Raw genomic sequence first — 18,075 nt, forward strand, 5'->3', positions numbered from 1 at the left:
TTTCAGCTCACTGTTTTGGTTTTCTGACAACTTTACTGTTTTAGTTCAGTCTCACAGCCTCATTTTCGGTTGCAGCATGCAGCCGATTTCAGTGAGAAAGCTAGAAAAATGAGTCAACATACTGGAGCAATTAGCAAGAAAAGCAGCAGATATTTCCCTCAGGGGGTTGGTGGAGGAAAAAGCACTAAAAGAGAGTGAAAACCGGTCTTAATTCATCAGGTGGCAGGAAACACGACTCCAAATAAATGCTAATGTTCCAGATCTGTCCAAAGTGTAAAGCAGCTGCTTGTTATCGAGTTTGTCACAAGTCAATCATTCAAGTGCAACTAATCTAACTTTAGCTCCCAAATCTAATTTAATCTGGTGAGAGATTATGTGATTAAAAGATAACCCAGTGATAGGATTTTGATTCATTTAGATGACTTACAATTGAGATTTCAATGCATTTATCAGGTAACGATTGCATGAATAGTATTTAAAAGGAAACAGTGTGGAGCAGTAGTAAAGTGAAGCCTCATCATTAAGCATTTTCTGTTTCGTTTTCAGGGTGAGTTTCTATTTTTCTTTCAATTTACAAAAACATCTTAAAGGCTTGCTATTGCAATTCAGACATGAATCCACTATAGTCCTACTTAAAGCACAAAGATGTGATGTGTTCAGGATCACCGTGGACACAAATTTGTTTACAAAGAATTGATGATTGTCTCATGCAACAAACAGATTTATGGCTCTAGTTTTTCTTTGGCGCACAAAAGGCTTCTGCTCAGTTGAGTTTCTTGTGTGAGTCAGCTGGTATGGTGGGAAAGAATTGATATGCATGGATGAGCCTTTGGCTGTGTGGAGACATGTTGGTTGGGTGGCGCTTGCAGTGGTGTCACAGGATTGCTTGTAAATCATGTTGGATGTGAAAACACGAAGACAGTGAGGCAAGTACAAACACAAACCATTCAGTAGGGTTTTATTAACATTAATGCACCTGACATAAAATACAAGATACAATCACATGATAGGACACAGAAATTAAAAGGACAGGCATCTATATAATGAATAATTATTAAAGCTCTGGTTATAGCTCTAGAGTTGTGTTTAGTGGGCATGCAACATGCATGTCGAAAAGTCACAAATGCAGCAACATATTTAAGTGAAGTGCAGTGCACAGGTGTTTTTATGCCATTGTGCCTCTCTCCATTGAAAATATGCACAAGGAAAAGGCAACCGGTGTTCGTGATGTTTCCACACAGTCACTGTGTGTTTGGCTCACCTGAGTTAATTAACACATTTCTACAGTACAGTAGCTATGCAGTATATCGATATGAGTAAACATCGACAGCTCATGTGAAGTTAATTCTTATTCACTGAACTGCATAATGCAAGCACCAAATACAACAACAAGGCTTTATATGGTGGATCACAGCTGCAGGGTTTAGCAGAGATAAGGCTACCTGATGTTTGCATGTTCCCTGAAAAGTCAAACTGGTCTGCAGTAAATGTTGTATCCCTGACTGACGGGCAGGGATATGAAAGCTATTCATTCAGTCAAAGAGAAACTGATGAGGCTCTGAGTGAGACTCATGGGGTGGGGGGGTGGGGGGACACAGGCACGCTCAGTTTGGAGCACGTGTTCGTTCCGTACATTTTCCTTCCACCTATGGCTTTGAATCTGTGATCCTCGGGTGGTCTTTCACTCCACTTGTCGCACATGCAGCTTTTGAAAGCTCTAAAGTTAATAGAAAATTAAAAAAAATTGTTTTTGCCAACTGTCATAAAATTTGGCACAATGAAACACGGTGGAATTTGCGGTTTGTGGAAGAACAGATTTGTCAACAAGTGAGGAATCAACATGTGTCTTTCTGTGGAATTGCCCCTGAAGCTGTGGAAATGTTAAAATGATCGAACATTTTGGAAAATTGACTTATTCCTTTCTTGCTGACATTTGGATGAGAAGACTGACAACACCGTCATGTCTGTGTGGTAAATATGAAGCTTAGTTTAGCATAAAACTACAAAGTTTTGCTCTGTATGGACTGAATTTGCCTGCCAGCAAGTTAACTAATTAAGATGTTCTAAAAACATAGCATAAAAACAATTGGCTCTTTTACAGGGGGTCATGTGCTGGACTATTTCTTGGCTGGGACCAGTTACCAGGCAACCAGCAGAGACTCCAGGAAGCCCCTGGTGAATAAGTGCATTTCCCAAATTGCTGAACTATTCCTTTAATGCCACACTAATGAATGAGTTCACAGACTTGAGTGCACCTTTCAATGTCAAGGCTTTCAGAGGAAGTTCATTTTGTCTGAGGAATAGACATCGCTGATAGCCGAGCCCGCACCGAGCACGGAGGGAAAGTTCATCCCCTTCAGTTCAAACCGCTGGTCAGGCTCAGAGGGGAGGGGGACGGGGACGGCTGGAGCATCTGCCCGCTCCACTGGAACCGAAACCTGGACAGAAAAAGACAGACGTGTCACTGTGGATCAGAGTATCACAAGCAGGCTGCCTGAATTCAGTCTGCAGTGTGTCTTAAGCAGTGTGTTTGTCCTAAACGGGGTCAACAAACACCTCTGAATACAACACCAACACTGACCACAGCTTGCAAATTTCCACTGAGGTCAATCGACACCTTTCTGATACAGTGACAACAAAAACTGAGCATTATAAGCTTCACAGGGCAGGGCTGTCGTACTAATAGTAATAGTAGAATCAGCTCTATATTTAGCTGACAAGAGCAAGTCCTTTAATTTCTCAAAAAATAAAACAAAACAAAAAATGGACCGTATGGCAACTGTTTTTTCAACTTTAGAGGCTTTTAAATTACAGTTTACACCATGTGCTGCTGGGTCAGGTAACATGGGAAATCTGCTTTACTGTATATGTGCGACACAAATGAAGTTGCCTTGCTTATGGCCCAAAGGAAAGCTCTTGCTTACAGCACAAAATAAGAACAGGTGGTTTAAAAGCCAAAGAAAAAATCACTTTCAACTTACTTTTACATAAAGGAAAAGCTACAAAACAATTGGGGTGACAATGCTGACATGGGGGTGTTGAGTGGCCACATCATGAGCAACGTGGTGTTAAAGGGACTCTGTGGAGCAATGCTTTTATGGACGGGTCCCCACTATGTTCGTCACCGTGTACAGGGATTTATTCCACTGACGGACAGGCAAACAGCAAAGGTAGGGAAGAAATGCCTTTTCAAAACACACTCAAAACTCCACAGGGCGCCTTCAATTTGACTTTGTGACTAGAGCAAACAACACACTGAAGAGCTACTAAGAAATGCAAATTTTGATCGTGGCTTTTCTATTTATCAGGCATGTGAGTGTGTGCATGCTCAGACTGATATGGGCAGCAGGTCATACCTCAAAATAAGATGGCGGCACATCCATTGGAGGGTTGTGTATCTGCGGAGTAAAGCCACACACGCATTAGTAATGGAGAAGGAAGAGGATAAACAAAAGAGGACGAGTTATCTCTGTGAAATGCAAACAGACTAACCAGCGGGTCTGACGGAGTGTAAGAGGACGGAGCGGGGTAGTGTGTGTCAGGGGGTGGACTCAGGTGTTCTGGCCTCGGTCCAACAGGCTCCCTGTCGTACTGCAGTTTGGATTTCAGAGAAACGTAATGGGTACACGCACAATCAACAGCAGAAATTTTAACTTTGCACTATTGCACACACACGCGCAAAAGCGTCAGGGAGCTTTTATGCAGAATGCCCTCACCTCGTGGTAATGCACGGCAGGCTCAGCTTCAGCTTCAGGAGTCTCAGATGTTTCCTTTTTGGAGGAGCTCTTGCCACAGCAGCAGTGCCTCATGCAGGTACAGCAGGACATTACAAGCAAGGAAACGCCAAAGCCGATCCCAATTTTAGACCCGTCAAATGCTGGTTCTGAAACGATGAGTCAATGGGCAGAAAATGTATCGCCAACAGTTTGGATAATTGATTATAATGTAATTGTAATGTGTAAGAATGTCAAATATTTGCTGCTTTGCTTCCAGCATCTCAAATGTGAGCAGAGAGATGTCACCCTGGATGGTAATTTTTCCACAATTTTCAGACAATTATTGACCACAAAATACTTGAAAAAATCAGGGAGGAAATAATCATTAGTTGCAGACCTTTGTGATTGGGATAAACTAACAGCTAAAAACAAAAGAAGCTAAAAATACAACTTTTCTGGTGAGATGGTAATTCAATAATGTGACACTTTTTGTAAAACACACAGGTTACTTACCTTCCATTTCCAATGACACCTTTAAGGCCGTGTTGCCATTTGAATCTCTGACATCAAAGCGCCCCTGGCATGACAGTTTGAGGTCCTCATTTAAAATCCCACATGGCTTTAACAGAACAAACCCTGTGCAGTCTTGTCCATACAAATACTGCAGCCTGCCTTGAAGAACTATCTCTTTCTCATCATAGCTGCTTTCTGGGTAGAAGAAAATGTTGCAGAAGTGCGGTTCTAGATCAAAAGCGACTGTGAGGCTTTCACCAGGACTCCGTGTGTAGGACCTAAAGTTTTCTGGAAGAGAGGACGAAAAATACATCAAAGTCCAAATCTTTTGTGAACCAAACACTCATCCTGTGTAATGGTTCTTGGTGTAAGTTTGTACAGTGAGTGTACTAATGTACTAAAAAAGACCAAGTAGAAAGTGGGACAGACACACAAGAGGAAACGAAATTGAAATTAGTCAACTGAGAACTAAGAAAAATCCTCACCGATAACTTCAATGGTCTTGGACGACAATGATAGGCGATTAGAGTCTCTCATTATGTAGCGGCCGCTGTCTTCCTGAGTTAAATTGCTTAGCACATAGTTGGAGCCTATCACCTTGTGCCTACTGCCCTCTCTGTTGAGAGGAAAATCACGCTGCCACAAGATCCTCGGAGTTGAACTGTGCGTATGGGTGAACTCGATGAAGTGAGCTTTTCTGTGCATCCGCCACCTGAGTGTGCTCCCATACTCCTCCTGATCATACGAGAGGCCTAGAGAGGAGGTCCAACAGAGACGAAACACAGAGTACAAACCAGACATCATTCGAAATCATTCCAAATTCGAAATGAACGTAACATTTATATTTTAGCATTATATGATTTCCTTCGGTTTGACGAAAATACAAGAAATGTCAATTAATGCAGCAAGCTTTGTGAATGAGGAATAGCCCTGGAATAACTTTTAAATGGACTCACATATATATCAGAGTATATCACAATCATAGTATATTTACTAAGTATATATTCTGGGGAAAAGGGAGTTTTACAGACACAAAATGTTAAAAAAGGTTAAATTATATAATAATAATAATAATAATAATAAAAGGTTGTGATCCAGAAGTGACATCTGTCACACTAAGTGCTTTAGACAACTACAGATCCTCATCCTGTACAGTGATGGAGGAAGTATTCACACATTTTACTGAAGTGAAAATTGCAATACAAATGCGAATAAAAATACCTGTTACAAGTAAAAGTCCTGCATTATTTTTGCTCTGCCTTTTTTTTGTTTGTTTGTTTTTTTGGTAAATGTACTTTAAGTGCTCTTTATAAAATAACCCCCTTAAGCGTGTTTGTTTATGGAAAGGTCCCAGAAATTTTAATTTTAATTTTAATCACAAAGTATTACTTTGTGCAACGATAATAATAAATATAATAAGACATAAAAGGCTCCCCTGTTAGTTTTGTAGCAGGACAAGTTACAAACGTATGAATGTGATTAGTACATGGTGATGGTTTGCATTTCATGTCTATCAGTCTATAATATAGATCTATAATCATCTGTAATCTATAATAATATGTCGTCTTTGATCACGTGTTTTGTGTTTGAAAACAAATCAACCAAAGAGAGGCAGTAACAAGTATAATATTTCCCTGTGAAATATTATCGAGCAGCAGTGTACACTGGCATGTTTTGGAAATAACTCTGAATTGTACTTCAGTTCAGCACTACAGCAGACACACGTGAAGTAATCACTGCAGAGTATTTATACAAACATGCTTTAATCTTATAGACAAGGTCGCTGAAGGAGGATTAACCATTTTTACTTACTCACCCACACAAAAACAGGCAACGAGAAACAGCAACACTCTCATCATCTTCCGTGAGAGAAAGCGCAGACCCGCGTCCGGTGAGAAGCTTCGACCAGTGAGCAGCTCGACGTGTCCAGAGTTCATCAACACTTTACTGATGAGGCCTCAATCTGTGCCCGACATTCACATCAGCTACTCACTGCACATCTTCCGCAATAAACTGCAATTATTTGCAAGGATTTAGATCTTTGACTGGGCCCACCCACTCCCACCCAACAGGGCGTTTCTGGAGGATCTGCTGATGCGTTTAAGTGTAGTAGGAAATGCGTGTTGTTAACCGCGCATATCCTGGCCCCGCTCGGAATGTTCCGCGGTCATGTTTCCACAGCAAACTACTGCAGAGCACAAGCACGAGAAAAAGCCAGGGTTTTGGTTCAGATGTCTCTCTGTCGATCAGCCAGCCTCTTTGGATCAGACGGAAAGATCAGAGCAAGAAGATTGAAGGTCCCTACACAATGAGTACTGATTACTTTGGTGATCGGCCACCATGAGGTGGTTTTCTGTGACATGTCTGTGGGGCTGATTCAAAAGAAGCTTATTTTCTGAATATCTTTAACCTGCATAAATTGATTGATTAACTGACTTATTAAAGGGGTATTTCAACATTTCAATGAATGAATAGCAGCGGACTCATTGGCATTTGCACTCCTCAGCCTGTGGAAACAGTTGTGGGAGTCTTTTTCACTGGCTCTTGAGGAGGGAAAATAACCCCTGGTGACGTCACAGGATGTCATGTGGGTTATCTCGGACATTTTGAAAACAGAAAGCCTGTATTGCAATCTGGAGGCGGAGGAGTTTGAAAAATGTGGGCATTATGGGAAATGTAGGATCCAGTGTTTTGTAGTTTGATCCATACTAGGGATTCAAGGTCAGGATACCTCCACCTACGGTGGATCATTTGAAACTGGTCTTTTTTTAATTTCTGTCTCCCATGTACGCCATTTTTATGGAAGACAAATAATAAATTGCTTGATTACCCCTTTAAGAGTTTCACAGCTAGAAACTCAGCAAGTCTATTAAATCAAGATTGTCTGGGTGTGGTTTAATTACATTGGATGAACAGCTGAAGCTTCTTAATAACATAAACAAAACAAACAAAAAAACATACAGCTGCCATCAGATTTTGGTTGTTACATTGCTAAATCGTGACGGGTACACAATCTTTTTCCAACAGTGCCCCATACATTCACAATGACAAGCAGCAGTGCACTCAGCTCCATATGTTAATCCTGTATCAGGTGCCGGGTGGCAAGGATCAAAACAAACAAAACACTGGCACTCACAGATAAAAAGTCATTTTATTTATTGTGGGGAAAGAACACACACACACATTTCAGTTAGAAACCATCATCCCCTTACACTTAAAACCCGTTAGAAGAGCAAAACACAACCACATGCATAGAAATATTTCATGGAAAATAACAACCATTCTTCTAACTTTGGAGGTAAACAGTGTTTTTATGTTGTTGATTTTTTTTTTTTTTTTTACTATATTGTGGTGTCAATACTTGTACTTAATTATCTATATTTCTATGGTCAAATGTGACAAACTTTTGTAGGTGTCATGGTATGCTGATGCCAAGAATTATTATTATAAATTATATATAATATAATTATTATATTGGTCAATGTTTTGCCTGTGACTAGGAGCGATTTATGGTTCAGCATCTTACTAACAGACTCTTCCACAGACAGGAGGGAAAGAATCCAACCACCAGGTAATTCAATTAATGGCCAAACTTACTGAAAATGTGAAAGTCAAAGTATAGTTACACATCCTTATATAAAATGCAGACAAATATTTGTATCAAATATCACTATTTTACATTGATTTCATGCCTTACTCAGCTGGCATTCTTCCATATTCCCCTATCATCAATCTCTCAAAGGCACAAAAGCAGCTTATGGAAGAAACTCCAGCAGATCTACAAATTAGCAAGAAGACATAATCCAGGTGTAGAATTTGCACTTAGAAAGCACAAAACAAATAAAAAAATATTGCATATAATTTCTCAAAATGTGGTAATAAAAGACACACAGACATGCTGATGTGTGAATCTGAAGCAGATGATAAAAGTTTGAACCAACCATATAAAAACAGTATAAAAGTAAAGCTGGTAATAGTGGCTTCAGTGGAGTGGTTTGATCTCCATGAGTGTTAAAGTCAGTCTGACGCCCATTTGAGTCCCAAATCTCAAGATTCTGCTACACAGACCCTCATTGTTAACATCACCTCTATAACCTACATCTACGGCACACACATTTATAATCCATATAATACAGGTCCCCTGATTATTGCAGATTATTCCTGAAACACAGCTGAAAACAGTATGGAGCTACACAGAATGAGCCTTACTCTTCCTCACCCGAGAAAAAAGGGAAAAAATGGCAAAATTTTATAAATCTCCCAGTACCATAATCATTTGTAGGAATAGGCTTAAAAGGATTTATATCCAGGTATTACTCCACTACTTCATTATCAACTACAACCTTACTAACAATGTTATCAAAAGTTAACTGATAAGCTGATAAAATGAAAATTATATCAACTATTATTATAATATAAACTACTATGGTTATTTAATACTGTGCTGGCCTCAAACTTTGCAGGCATTTTAATACTGGGAGAAGGGGGATAACCCACACGCTGATTTCCACGACACAATGCTGAATTCAACTCTGTCACTGGAATTTCCAGTGTGCTCCTCACGGAAAGTTGAGTTTATCAGAGGTATAAACATGACAGACAGCAAAGTCTGAGCTGAGGGGGGGGGCAGAGGGAAAGGTCAGTCCTTTCAGCTCAAATTTTGGTTCGGGGTCCGAGGAGAGGCAGTCAGAGTTAAGTGAAAGCGCTGGAGCGGCTCTGAGGCCTCCAGGAGCTGCAACCTGGAGAGAGAAGTGAACCAGGAAAAAAACCAAACAAGGTAAATGTGTGTGTTGATGAAACAGTGCCAGTAAGTTCAGCGTTGGCCTTTGAAGGGCCAATAATCATTCTGCTTGTCAAGACAAATAGATTTATGCCAGCAGACTTTGATGTCCCTATGTTTCACGCATTTAGAGGGAATTGTGTATGTTAGTTTGTGTTCCTCAGGCCGAGGCTAAGTTCATAGCACTTTAATTGAATCCATGACCTGTGTGTCACAACCACTACTGCAGCTGCAACTGCTGACCATGCTGGTGAGCAGACCAAACTACAGTAACTAGTTACACTGGTGTGTGCCTGCCTTTCTCCCTCATTCAAAAACCTTTGAACAACACCTACCGGTGGCCCAAGGGAGGTAGTTGCAGGTTCTCTATAGACAAGAGGATTCATCGGCTGGTGAGTGTAATCTGGAGCACGTGCATGAGAGTAACTTGGATGTGTAGGTTGACTCTTATCCTGTAAATGAAATGAGGATATTGTAGTACAAATAGCAAAACATATTGTAAACAGTTGGTCTGAATGCCCATTTGAAGAAGTACTCACATGGTAATGCACAACAGGTGCTGCTGCAGCCTGAGGAGCAGGCTCGTCCCTTTTAGAAGAGCTCTTTTTACAACAACACTTTCTCACGCAGCAGCAGCAGACAATCCCCCCGAAGATAATGCCGACAACAATAGCAATATAAACAAATGTAGGAGCAGATGCTGTAAGAGCGGGGGGGGGGGGGGGGGGGGTTAGTTTGAATCACCAGTAACTGTTTGTTCATGCGTTTTCCTTCCATAACAAAAAATGTGCTGTTGCTCACCGTACTGTACCTTCACCTCTGCAGTATGGACCAGGTTGCCTTGCGAGTCTCTGAACTCAAAGAGGCCAGAGTCAGAGCTTTCCACAGGGTTAATCTCAATGTTACTATGCACGACCGAAATTCTCCCTGAAAAAGGCAGTGACAGCGACCAGTCCTCGTCTTCAACCAGCATGCCTGCATTTATCAATGTTATGGGTTCTGTTTCGCCCTTGGGGGTAAAAGTCACAGACCAGAGTGCTCCGGAAAATCGATTTCTGATGACGAGCTGCTCGTTCACCTTCGCCTCATTGTAGCTTTTGTTCTCTGTGTGATAAAGAGGAGATCATTTAAGAACATTTAATCAGATATACAGCAGTTTAATAGCTCACATGCAGCTTATATCACGTTCCCAACATCACCTTGCACTGTGAGCCGTTTCCTCGACAGCAAAGTGTTGTCCTTTCTCCGGAAGTTGTAGTAGCCGCTGTCTGCCTGAGTGACGCTTTCAAGCTCCAAGGTGTTATACCTCACCTGTCCTCTGCCTCTCTTATTAGTCTGAGGGTCAGTGCGATTCCACAAGATCTTTGTCTCGTCCAGATTATGAAGTGGAGTGAACTCCACGTATTCGGTCTGTCTAGGAACCGCACAGTTGTAAAAATCGCCGTAATTCTCTATGTCATCTTCAGCACAATCTGAAAAAACAGGGTGGACTTATTGTATATAGGAGTGCATCGCAAAGCTAATACAAATATCTGCTTACACAAGGGTTTTCTGAGGGAACACAGTCCTCCAATGTGTAACACAGTGTAAAGTTCTCACCCAAAATTTTCAGTGTGATGACATCAATCAGTCGATTGCCATCAAATGAAACAGAAAATGTTCCATCATCTTTTTTGTGCAAGTCCGTGAATTGAACTGAGCCATAGGAAACTTTAATGCGTGGGGCCTTTGCCTGAATCAGTGGACAACACAAACACAATTAGTCAGGACAGATTAGATTCTGTGCTCATTAGAAACCTCGTTTGCTCGGACTTGAAGGGGCACTGGTCATATTCTAGATCTTGCTGTGCATGGATCTCACAGCAATATTGGGGATAGTATAAATTATTGGACCACATGCTGCTCACCTCCCCATTATCCATCACTACCCTCCTGGATCCCCCATTACTCGGAGTGAAGTACAGCCGTCCACGGAAAACAGGTGGTGTGTACTCAAACGGTAATCTGAAAGTGCTGCCGTAGCACACCTCTTCAGAATCAATACCAGCAGACGAACCTTCAGCAGGAAACAAGTGAAGAAGAGATAGATTTAGGAAAGTCAAACACAAAACATCTGAGGACACGTGGAAAACATACTGTAAGCACCTCAATCTGACACCACAAATAACACTGAAAATGTTTTGAATGATTTCATATATAGTGTGTGTGAATGTAAACATAGCTGAAGATGTAAACCTTTGTTTTTGTTTGAATTATATACTGACATGTGACAGAAAGACCTTATCTCTCTGACTGTAACGCGGTTTGGAGCTTCAACAATGAATATTAATGCTAACAACGGTCAATTCAAGTGTCCTAGTGAGCCATGACAGCGTGACAGTCAGGCAGCAAGCACAACACAAGGACCCTGAAACAGAAGCAGCTAAATGGTATGCAGCCATAATTAATTTCACTGTTTACACATGTGATTTCCTACCTGGTGTCAAATGTCTTCTATTAATAAGGTCTGTTGACTGATTTAAGATATAACTTCAGAGAGGCACAGCTATAAATGAATACAATATAAAGAAATACACTGAAATGCTCTTTCATTAATAAGCTGCAGCACAACGAGGGAAAACAAATATAAACACAACTTGAGGTGATTACAAAACAAAGCAAATGTGTAATTAATGATTTCCATGTTTATTTCCTCGCGTCTTTCGTTTAATGAGACATGATTGCATCGAGTAGAAGTTCTAGAAATGAAGTGAAGGGGGCGGTAGTGGCCCCTGTTTTCCCTTTGATTCGATCTAATTGCAAAAGTTGACTCAATAGTCCAGCTATACACCCTTCACTCCTCATAAACGGAAGCACAGAAGCAGAATCTATTGAGAACACTTTTCAGACACAAGTTGCTGCAGCACGCAGCTTTACTGGCACAGTTTGCGTAACATTACGGTGTTAGTACAGGTTGAACAGACAGGCTGTGTTGAGCAGAGACCTCGTTTTTAAGACGAGAGCCCGGTTAAAGCTAACGATTGGGAGGTTAAATGTCAGATCAAACCTGCACGGCTGCATTTCCTCTGTGAGGCTGTACACTACTCACCAAATAAGACGCACGAAACAATCGTAAACAACAGCGGCAGCATGTCCTGCAGAGAGGTTTTCAAACCAGTGATCAGACAAAAGTGAACACGGAGCACAGCATTTTCAGAAGAACTGACAGGCAGGAGGCTCTCTCCACTCACTGTGTTTCACTCGGGTTGTCGTGTTTTTTCAGGACTCAAAGGGTGAAATGGGCGAGGCTTCATCCGCACGCTGCGTACGTCACTGCGCCTGGCAGGCGAGGGGTCCCGACCGAGGGCTCCGGCGTCCTGTGGCCCCCAGATAAGGTTAGCAGTATGATTAGAAATAAAACTAGCAGTTTTACTTAAGTGAAGGATCTGTGAACTTCTTTAGCCACTAGTAGTAGTAGAGTAACAACAACAACAACAACAACAACAACAACAATAATTCTTTCAACTTTTCAGGCCACTCAAATTCTTTCAAATTTTACAATTCAAAGAGGCAAAATCGCTTTTTTTTTGAACTGGTCATAATGATGCCAAAAGTAACGCCACAGCCTGTGATTAGGCATCAGCTCGTTTTCCTTTTAGTTTCACATTAGTTCGTTTCAGAGGATCTTAGGCCAAAAAACGCCGAGAGTCTGTGTGGATAGCCGCTGCAAAAGCCTGCATGTGGTAGGAACACGGTTTATTTCATAGAAGCTTTAAATCGTTGTTTAAAGTTTTTTTTTTCTTAAACTATTCTTATTCTAACCTGGAAAATATAAATAATAAAACAGTTATATGAACTGCAAAAGTTTTATTTATGCAACAGTTTAAGTGTTATTAGCAAATGCACCTACAGCAAAAATAATCATGATGATACCATAAAAATTTCCGTAAAAATCTCGTTATAATAATATTATTAGTTATTTTATTTGATTATTATTACTGATGCTAATTCTGGCTGCTCGCTCGTTCAATCTGTAACAGGACATCAAATTTATGAGCTCTTCATATTTTTGTATGAAAAATCATTTATGGAAAATTATTGCTGTCAAATAAATGTGGCGGATTAAAGAGCACGATATTTCTCTGTGAATTCTACTGGAAGTAATTAGTACTGAATGAAAAAGCTCAAGTACAAATACCTCAAAATGTGTAGGCCTACTTCAGTACAGTACATCTCTGAGCAAAATAGAGCTTATTTTCTTAAACGAGCATCTGTCCTCACGTTGGTGTAAATTCCTGAAAACATCTTAGGTTTAATGTTGGCGCACAGCCCTCACTTTAATTGCACACCCGCTTGCGCTAATAGCGTATTTAGATCGGGGAACTGGCAACGAATAGCGCAATGTGTGACGCATCTTGCGTAGGAGCAGCTGGGAATGCAGCCTACAATGGCCATAAATAAAAGGGGACCAGTGCCCATGCGCGCTCTGCAGAGGACGTTGTTATCCTCTTATGGCCGCTCACGTTAATATCTAAAACATTCAGCGGTGGACACGGTCATCACACACCCCGCAGGTGAGTTCAGACGAGATGCATCTCACACCGTCAGATCATCTGGTTGATGCCGATGATGGCTCGCTGTGTCGCTGTAAATGTTGCTCATCGGCTGGGAAACATGTTGGACACCTGAGTGGACATGGCTGCAAACAGCAGACAGGGCATCATGGATGGGACCGGGACAATCTTGATTATTATTTCTTGATTATTATTTTGGGAAATGCATCGTTTTAATGGCACTGTGAAAGCCTCTCCACAGCTGTCTTTGAGCTCCCCCCTGTGTGGGTTGTTGGCCGCCGATCGCCGTTTTCAGTGGAGGGAGGGGATGGAGGACCGCCTCTCGTGTGTCTCTGTCCTCAGTGTTTGTAGATGAAACAATCTGATGTGTCTTCACAGGAGAAGATGTCCTCCTCTGTCCTACTCACGGCCCTGTTTATCCTTCCTCTGACTGTGGGTAAGTTCTTGAATGTTGATAACAATAATAATAATGAACCATTGGCAGTACTATAACCATTTAAAAAGAGCATCAAACAGACAAAAGGCAATAAAAGCAGGGATATCAAGACGTGGTCAAAAGTATCATCCAGATAATCTGCAGCACTTTTCCACTAGGTCAGAGGTAAAAAAAAAAAAAAAAAAAGAATAAATAAAATTGTCAGCCTATTGTTGAGATCAAATTCACTGAAAAGATGGATGCATGAGCTGATTCATCATTCATTTTTTGATCTCTGGGGTACTGCAATGAGGGAAACTGACTTGCTATGCTGTTAGTGTCATTGAAATTAAGTTGAACCTAAAGTTGTGCGCCATCTGCGTAACAGTCATGGAGAACATCATATGTCTGTATAACCTGATAAAGAAGCAGCGTCTATATAGAAATTAAAGTGGCCTGTTGGGGAACACCACAGATTTAAAGCAGTATGCTCAAATCTAATTGAAAGAGGCAGCTAGAAGAATGTTGTTGATGAACTCACCAAGGGCTGACTTGATTTATCAAGCATTAATAAAGTCAATACTTACCTAAAGACGTATAAACCCTTTACAAATGTGAACCGGATTAGGAAGTGGTCCCAGGCTTTCCTCAGTGATATTTCGGTGCATATGAGGTCGTTGTGCTGGAGAAGCTGATGGTGTTAATTGTGCTCTCCTCACAGGTTGGGTCGTACTGGGTGAGTCAAATGTCACATTTCATCAGACGTCCTTCAAAGCATAATATCTGAAGAGGCATTTACTTTCTTTTCCACTTTGACAGGTGAAAGAGAAGAAGTCCAGCAGGTGTGCGGGAAGGAGTTTCGTCTGCCTGTGTACTCGACAAGCAGGATTGTGACTTTCACACCGGACTCTAAGGGACCGAGACGTGTCCTGCTGGACAATACCACTGTGAGTGGAAGCGTGCTGCTGCTTGTGTTTTCATTTGTTCGTCGTGTGTACAGATTTCCAAAACCTATTTACTTTACAACTGCAGGTGAAGGACCCACGCTTTGAGTGGACTCGAGATAAGATGTTAGTGGTGAAAGAAGTGACTCATGAAGATCAGGGGCTCTATGCCATCAAACTGTCATCTGGATTCACCTACGAGACCGTTCATTTGACCGTTTCAGGTACGAAAGTTTCTTAATGCAAAAATACACCCATTGGGAGTAAAAGTGCTGGACTGATGCATCAATGTTTACTGCTGTAGCTGGTTGAGGTTTAGCTAAGTAATTAAGTAATTAGTAACTACAACCATCAATGTAGTGGATTTAAAAGTGAAATGCAGTAAGTGGAAGTAGAAAGGAGCATACAATTGAAACACTCAATCAGTACTTGAGTAGATGTACTGAGTTAGTTTCCACTACTGTTGCTCATTCTGTCTGTTTCTCTCTGATCCTTCATCCTGCTTCAGAATGCATCAGGTCTTACCGCAGAAACTACGGGGAGAACTTTGAGCACAGCATCCCTGAAAATGCCTCCCTGCTGGAGTTTACTCCCAAGGGTGCTCCACCTGAGGCCATGCCAGTTGTACTGTGGAACCGGACGGACCCTAACACCAGCAGTTCGGGTCGTGGGCGGTTGCTTCGGGCCGGGAAGGTCTGGTTGGCCGAGAGAGTGACCCAAGCGGACCAGGGCAACTACACTGTGAGAGACGGCAGGGGCAAGGTCATGTCCCGCAGCACCCTCGCTGTCCGCGGTGAGCACACACCGAAGATGAGGGGACGAGTTTTCAGACGCTGACTGATGAATTTCTTTAACTTTAGGATCCTGTCAGCTGTAACATTTATTTATTTTATCTTTCCCATCTCATCTGACACCCTCTCATTCTGCACTCCTCTCTCTGTGTTCATGGTCCTGCATGTGGATTCAGGGCACTCCTTCAATGTCACCCGCTTCACCAAAGAGTCTCTAAACCTGCCCCTCTTTCTTCCTATCCCTCATACCCATCTCATTTTTACCCCAACCCGATACCCTGACGAATCCTCCCTGGGCCCTTTTGACCCAAAGCCTCCCCGTGGCCCCGTGCAGCTGATCCACGAGGGCCAGATAACGGACCACGACATGCGTTACAGGGGCCTCATCTCTCTGGGCAGGAACGGCACCATCAATGAGGTCGTCATAGGGAGGCTGACCTCAAGGCATGATGGGGTGTATGAAATCAGAGATCGGGATGGAAACCTGGTGTCCTCCACCTTGTTGCAGGTGATTGGTGAGTGACAGCATGTGTTGGAGTGTTTTGGTTTTTTTGTATCTGAATTCTTTCCTCCCTCACATCTCTGCGTCTCCACTCTCTCCAGAAAAGGGAGGCAGATGGCGAGCACTTCTCAAGTCTATCACTGTCCCTTCTGGCATGTTTGTGTCACTGGCTGGTTTCATCCTGTTCATGAAGCGGTACCCGAACTGCAGCCTCATGCAGATCGTCGCTGGCCTCAGGGCCAACCACGCGCCACCAGCCAACCCTCCAAGGGTCAACATCCAGGTGAGGAAGTCAGGAGAAGCTGGTTAGTGGCCCTGCTGGCAGAGAATTAATATATGAGGTCTATACATTTGGCTTCTGGTCATGTTCTGAAGATAAATCTGTTCTTGCCTCAGTTTATTACTTAGTGGGTTTAGTAGTCACATAAAAGATCAGTTTTCTGAGTTCTGACCAAACCAAGTGGTTACTAAGTTTTATGTGTCTGTGTGTGTTTGTCTGTGCAGGACTACAGCCAGTCCAGCCCTCAGCCCTCAGGCTTCTACAGTAACACTCAGCAGCCTGGAACACCAAGAAAATGGACCCCAAGAGCCAGTCCTGCTCACACTGTAAAGCTGGTCTCTTTGCTAAAAATTGTTAAATAGCATTGCTGTCAGTGTTCATGAACCATATGCTGCTGTTTGTATTTCCAGGGTTACAGCCCGGTTATGGTTGGAACTCCAAGAGCTCAGAACCAAGAAGCACGCAGATTAGCAGCTGGGAGCTCGCCTAGCCATAATTCAGCTACTGAGGTGAAACTGCACTCAAGCTGTTAGTGTGTGGATCTCACAGACTAAAGTGTTTTTTAAACATATGTCCTCATTCCTTTCTAGAGGGACACATCCAATGAGGAAGAGAAGAGGATTACCTTTTCGGTGCCTGGGGCTTCAGACTGCCTCCACTCCACTGAGGACTGCGTTCAATTCCAGATCAAGAAAGATGGAAACAAAGAAAGGTGGAAGAATTCACAAGACTACTTTTCCACACTGCCATTAGACACGGACACCTCTGAATCCAGCAGCGTTTACACTTCGGAGAAACTTAACTTCTTATAAAACTGAGAATTGGAGCTGAAATGAAGGAAGAGGAAATGTAAGGCATGGAGAAAGTATGGTATAAGATTCTCTTTTACGGAGAAGAAAGACCTCACCTGTGCCTTTTGCATCTTAGCTTAGTTTTGATGGTTCGGTATCAATATTGCATGTCATTTTTTCCATGTAACTTTTCTGAAGCATGAGTTGAGCATTAGCTCTCCCGTCTCATTTTACATATTTCTTGACACTGTTGATGCTGCTCCTGAAAATCTCCTGCTGTTACCTACCTCCAGACCCTCAGGACCAATATGATCTGCACTTGATTTGCTGACATGGTGTGTGTATGTTAGTGATAGTAACGTGATCTCTAGGGCTACATAACAATTAGAGATGTGATATAAAAGGTTGTAGAAGGGAATTCTTAAGTAAATAATAGAGAGTTGACTTCTTTTTCCCCATCCATCATGTTAACAATTCCTGACTGCAGCAACATTTAATTGTCATGTTAAATGTCTACAGTTCATTGATGTTTGCAGTAATACAGTGTGTTTACCCTTGAGGAACTTGAGGAACTGAAATAATAGTTATGTGAAATATAACATGTTCCACCAAATATTGCAATAGCCAATTAACCTGTCAACTTCGTGTACAGCATAATATCTTATCACCAAATCTTTCTAGTAACAAAAGAGGCTGGACTGCTGCTTGTGATGTTTTTGGATTATCAAAATGTAATTTCTCAAACAATAAAATGTATCTTTAACACACAGAATTCTAATTATTTTCTCCA

At 41.9% G+C, this 18,075-nt stretch overlaps 3 protein-coding genes across 6 annotated transcripts; 1 reads left to right on the forward strand and 2 right to left on the reverse strand.

Moving 5' to 3' along the window:
* Window positions 1–941: 941 nt before the first annotated feature.
* LOC143325418 (uncharacterized) lies at window positions 942–6,325 on the reverse strand. 2 transcript variants are annotated; one of them, XM_076738435.1, is made up of 8 exons: window positions 6,046–6,243; window positions 4,715–4,981; window positions 4,230–4,517; window positions 3,717–3,883; window positions 3,493–3,591; window positions 3,357–3,398; window positions 2,256–2,438; window positions 1,674–1,717 (listed from the first exon to the last, which is right to left on the reverse strand). In XM_076738435.1, the coding sequence occupies exons 1-7, from the start codon at window positions 6,164–6,166 to the stop codon at window positions 2,274–2,276; spliced, it is 1,149 nt and encodes a 382-aa protein (XP_076594550.1). In that variant the 5' UTR covers window positions 6,167–6,243; the 3' UTR covers window positions 1,674–1,717; window positions 2,256–2,273. The 2 variants fall into 2 exon arrangements, with proteins under 2 accessions (XP_076594549.1, XP_076594550.1); XM_076738434.1 differs by having other exon boundaries at window positions 942–2,438; window positions 6,046–6,325.
* Window positions 6,326–7,361: 1,036 nt separating this feature from the next.
* Window positions 7,362–12,286, reverse strand: LOC143325444 (uncharacterized). The gene is made up of 9 exons (XM_076738483.1): window positions 12,240–12,286; window positions 12,098–12,143; window positions 10,917–11,065; window positions 10,609–10,741; window positions 10,209–10,481; window positions 9,811–10,113; window positions 9,549–9,709; window positions 9,345–9,461; window positions 7,362–8,968 (listed from the first exon to the last, which is right to left on the reverse strand). The coding sequence occupies exons 2-9, from the start codon at window positions 12,138–12,140 to the stop codon at window positions 8,789–8,791; spliced, it is 1,359 nt and encodes a 452-aa protein (XP_076594598.1). The 5' UTR covers window positions 12,141–12,143; window positions 12,240–12,286; the 3' UTR covers window positions 7,362–8,788.
* A 1,166-nt stretch (window positions 12,287–13,452) lies between these two features.
* Window positions 13,453–18,053, forward strand: LOC143326017 (uncharacterized). 3 transcript variants are annotated; one of them, XM_076739469.1, is made up of 11 exons: window positions 13,457–13,562; window positions 13,941–13,998; window positions 14,699–14,713; window positions 14,797–14,924; window positions 15,010–15,145; window positions 15,430–15,714; window positions 15,889–16,227; window positions 16,316–16,497; window positions 16,719–16,820; window positions 16,905–17,003; window positions 17,085–18,053. In XM_076739469.1, exons 2-11 carry the CDS (start codon window positions 13,947–13,949, stop codon window positions 17,304–17,306), a joined length of 1,560 nt encoding a protein of 519 aa, XP_076595584.1. In that variant the 5' UTR covers window positions 13,457–13,562; window positions 13,941–13,946; the 3' UTR covers window positions 17,307–18,053. The 3 variants fall into 3 exon arrangements, with proteins under 3 accessions (XP_076595585.1, XP_076595584.1, XP_076595586.1); XM_076739470.1 differs by lacking the exon at window positions 14,699–14,713 and having other exon boundaries at window positions 13,453–13,562; XM_076739471.1 differs by lacking the exon at window positions 14,699–14,713 and having other exon boundaries at window positions 13,459–13,562; window positions 13,941–14,012.
* Window positions 18,054–18,075: the final 22 nt, after the last annotated feature.

The sequence above is a fragment of the Chaetodon auriga genome, chromosome 9, assembly GCF_051107435.1.
Source record: "Chaetodon auriga isolate fChaAug3 chromosome 9, fChaAug3.hap1, whole genome shotgun sequence".
Classification (NCBI taxonomy): Eukaryota; Metazoa; Chordata; class Actinopteri; order Chaetodontiformes; family Chaetodontidae; genus Chaetodon; species Chaetodon auriga.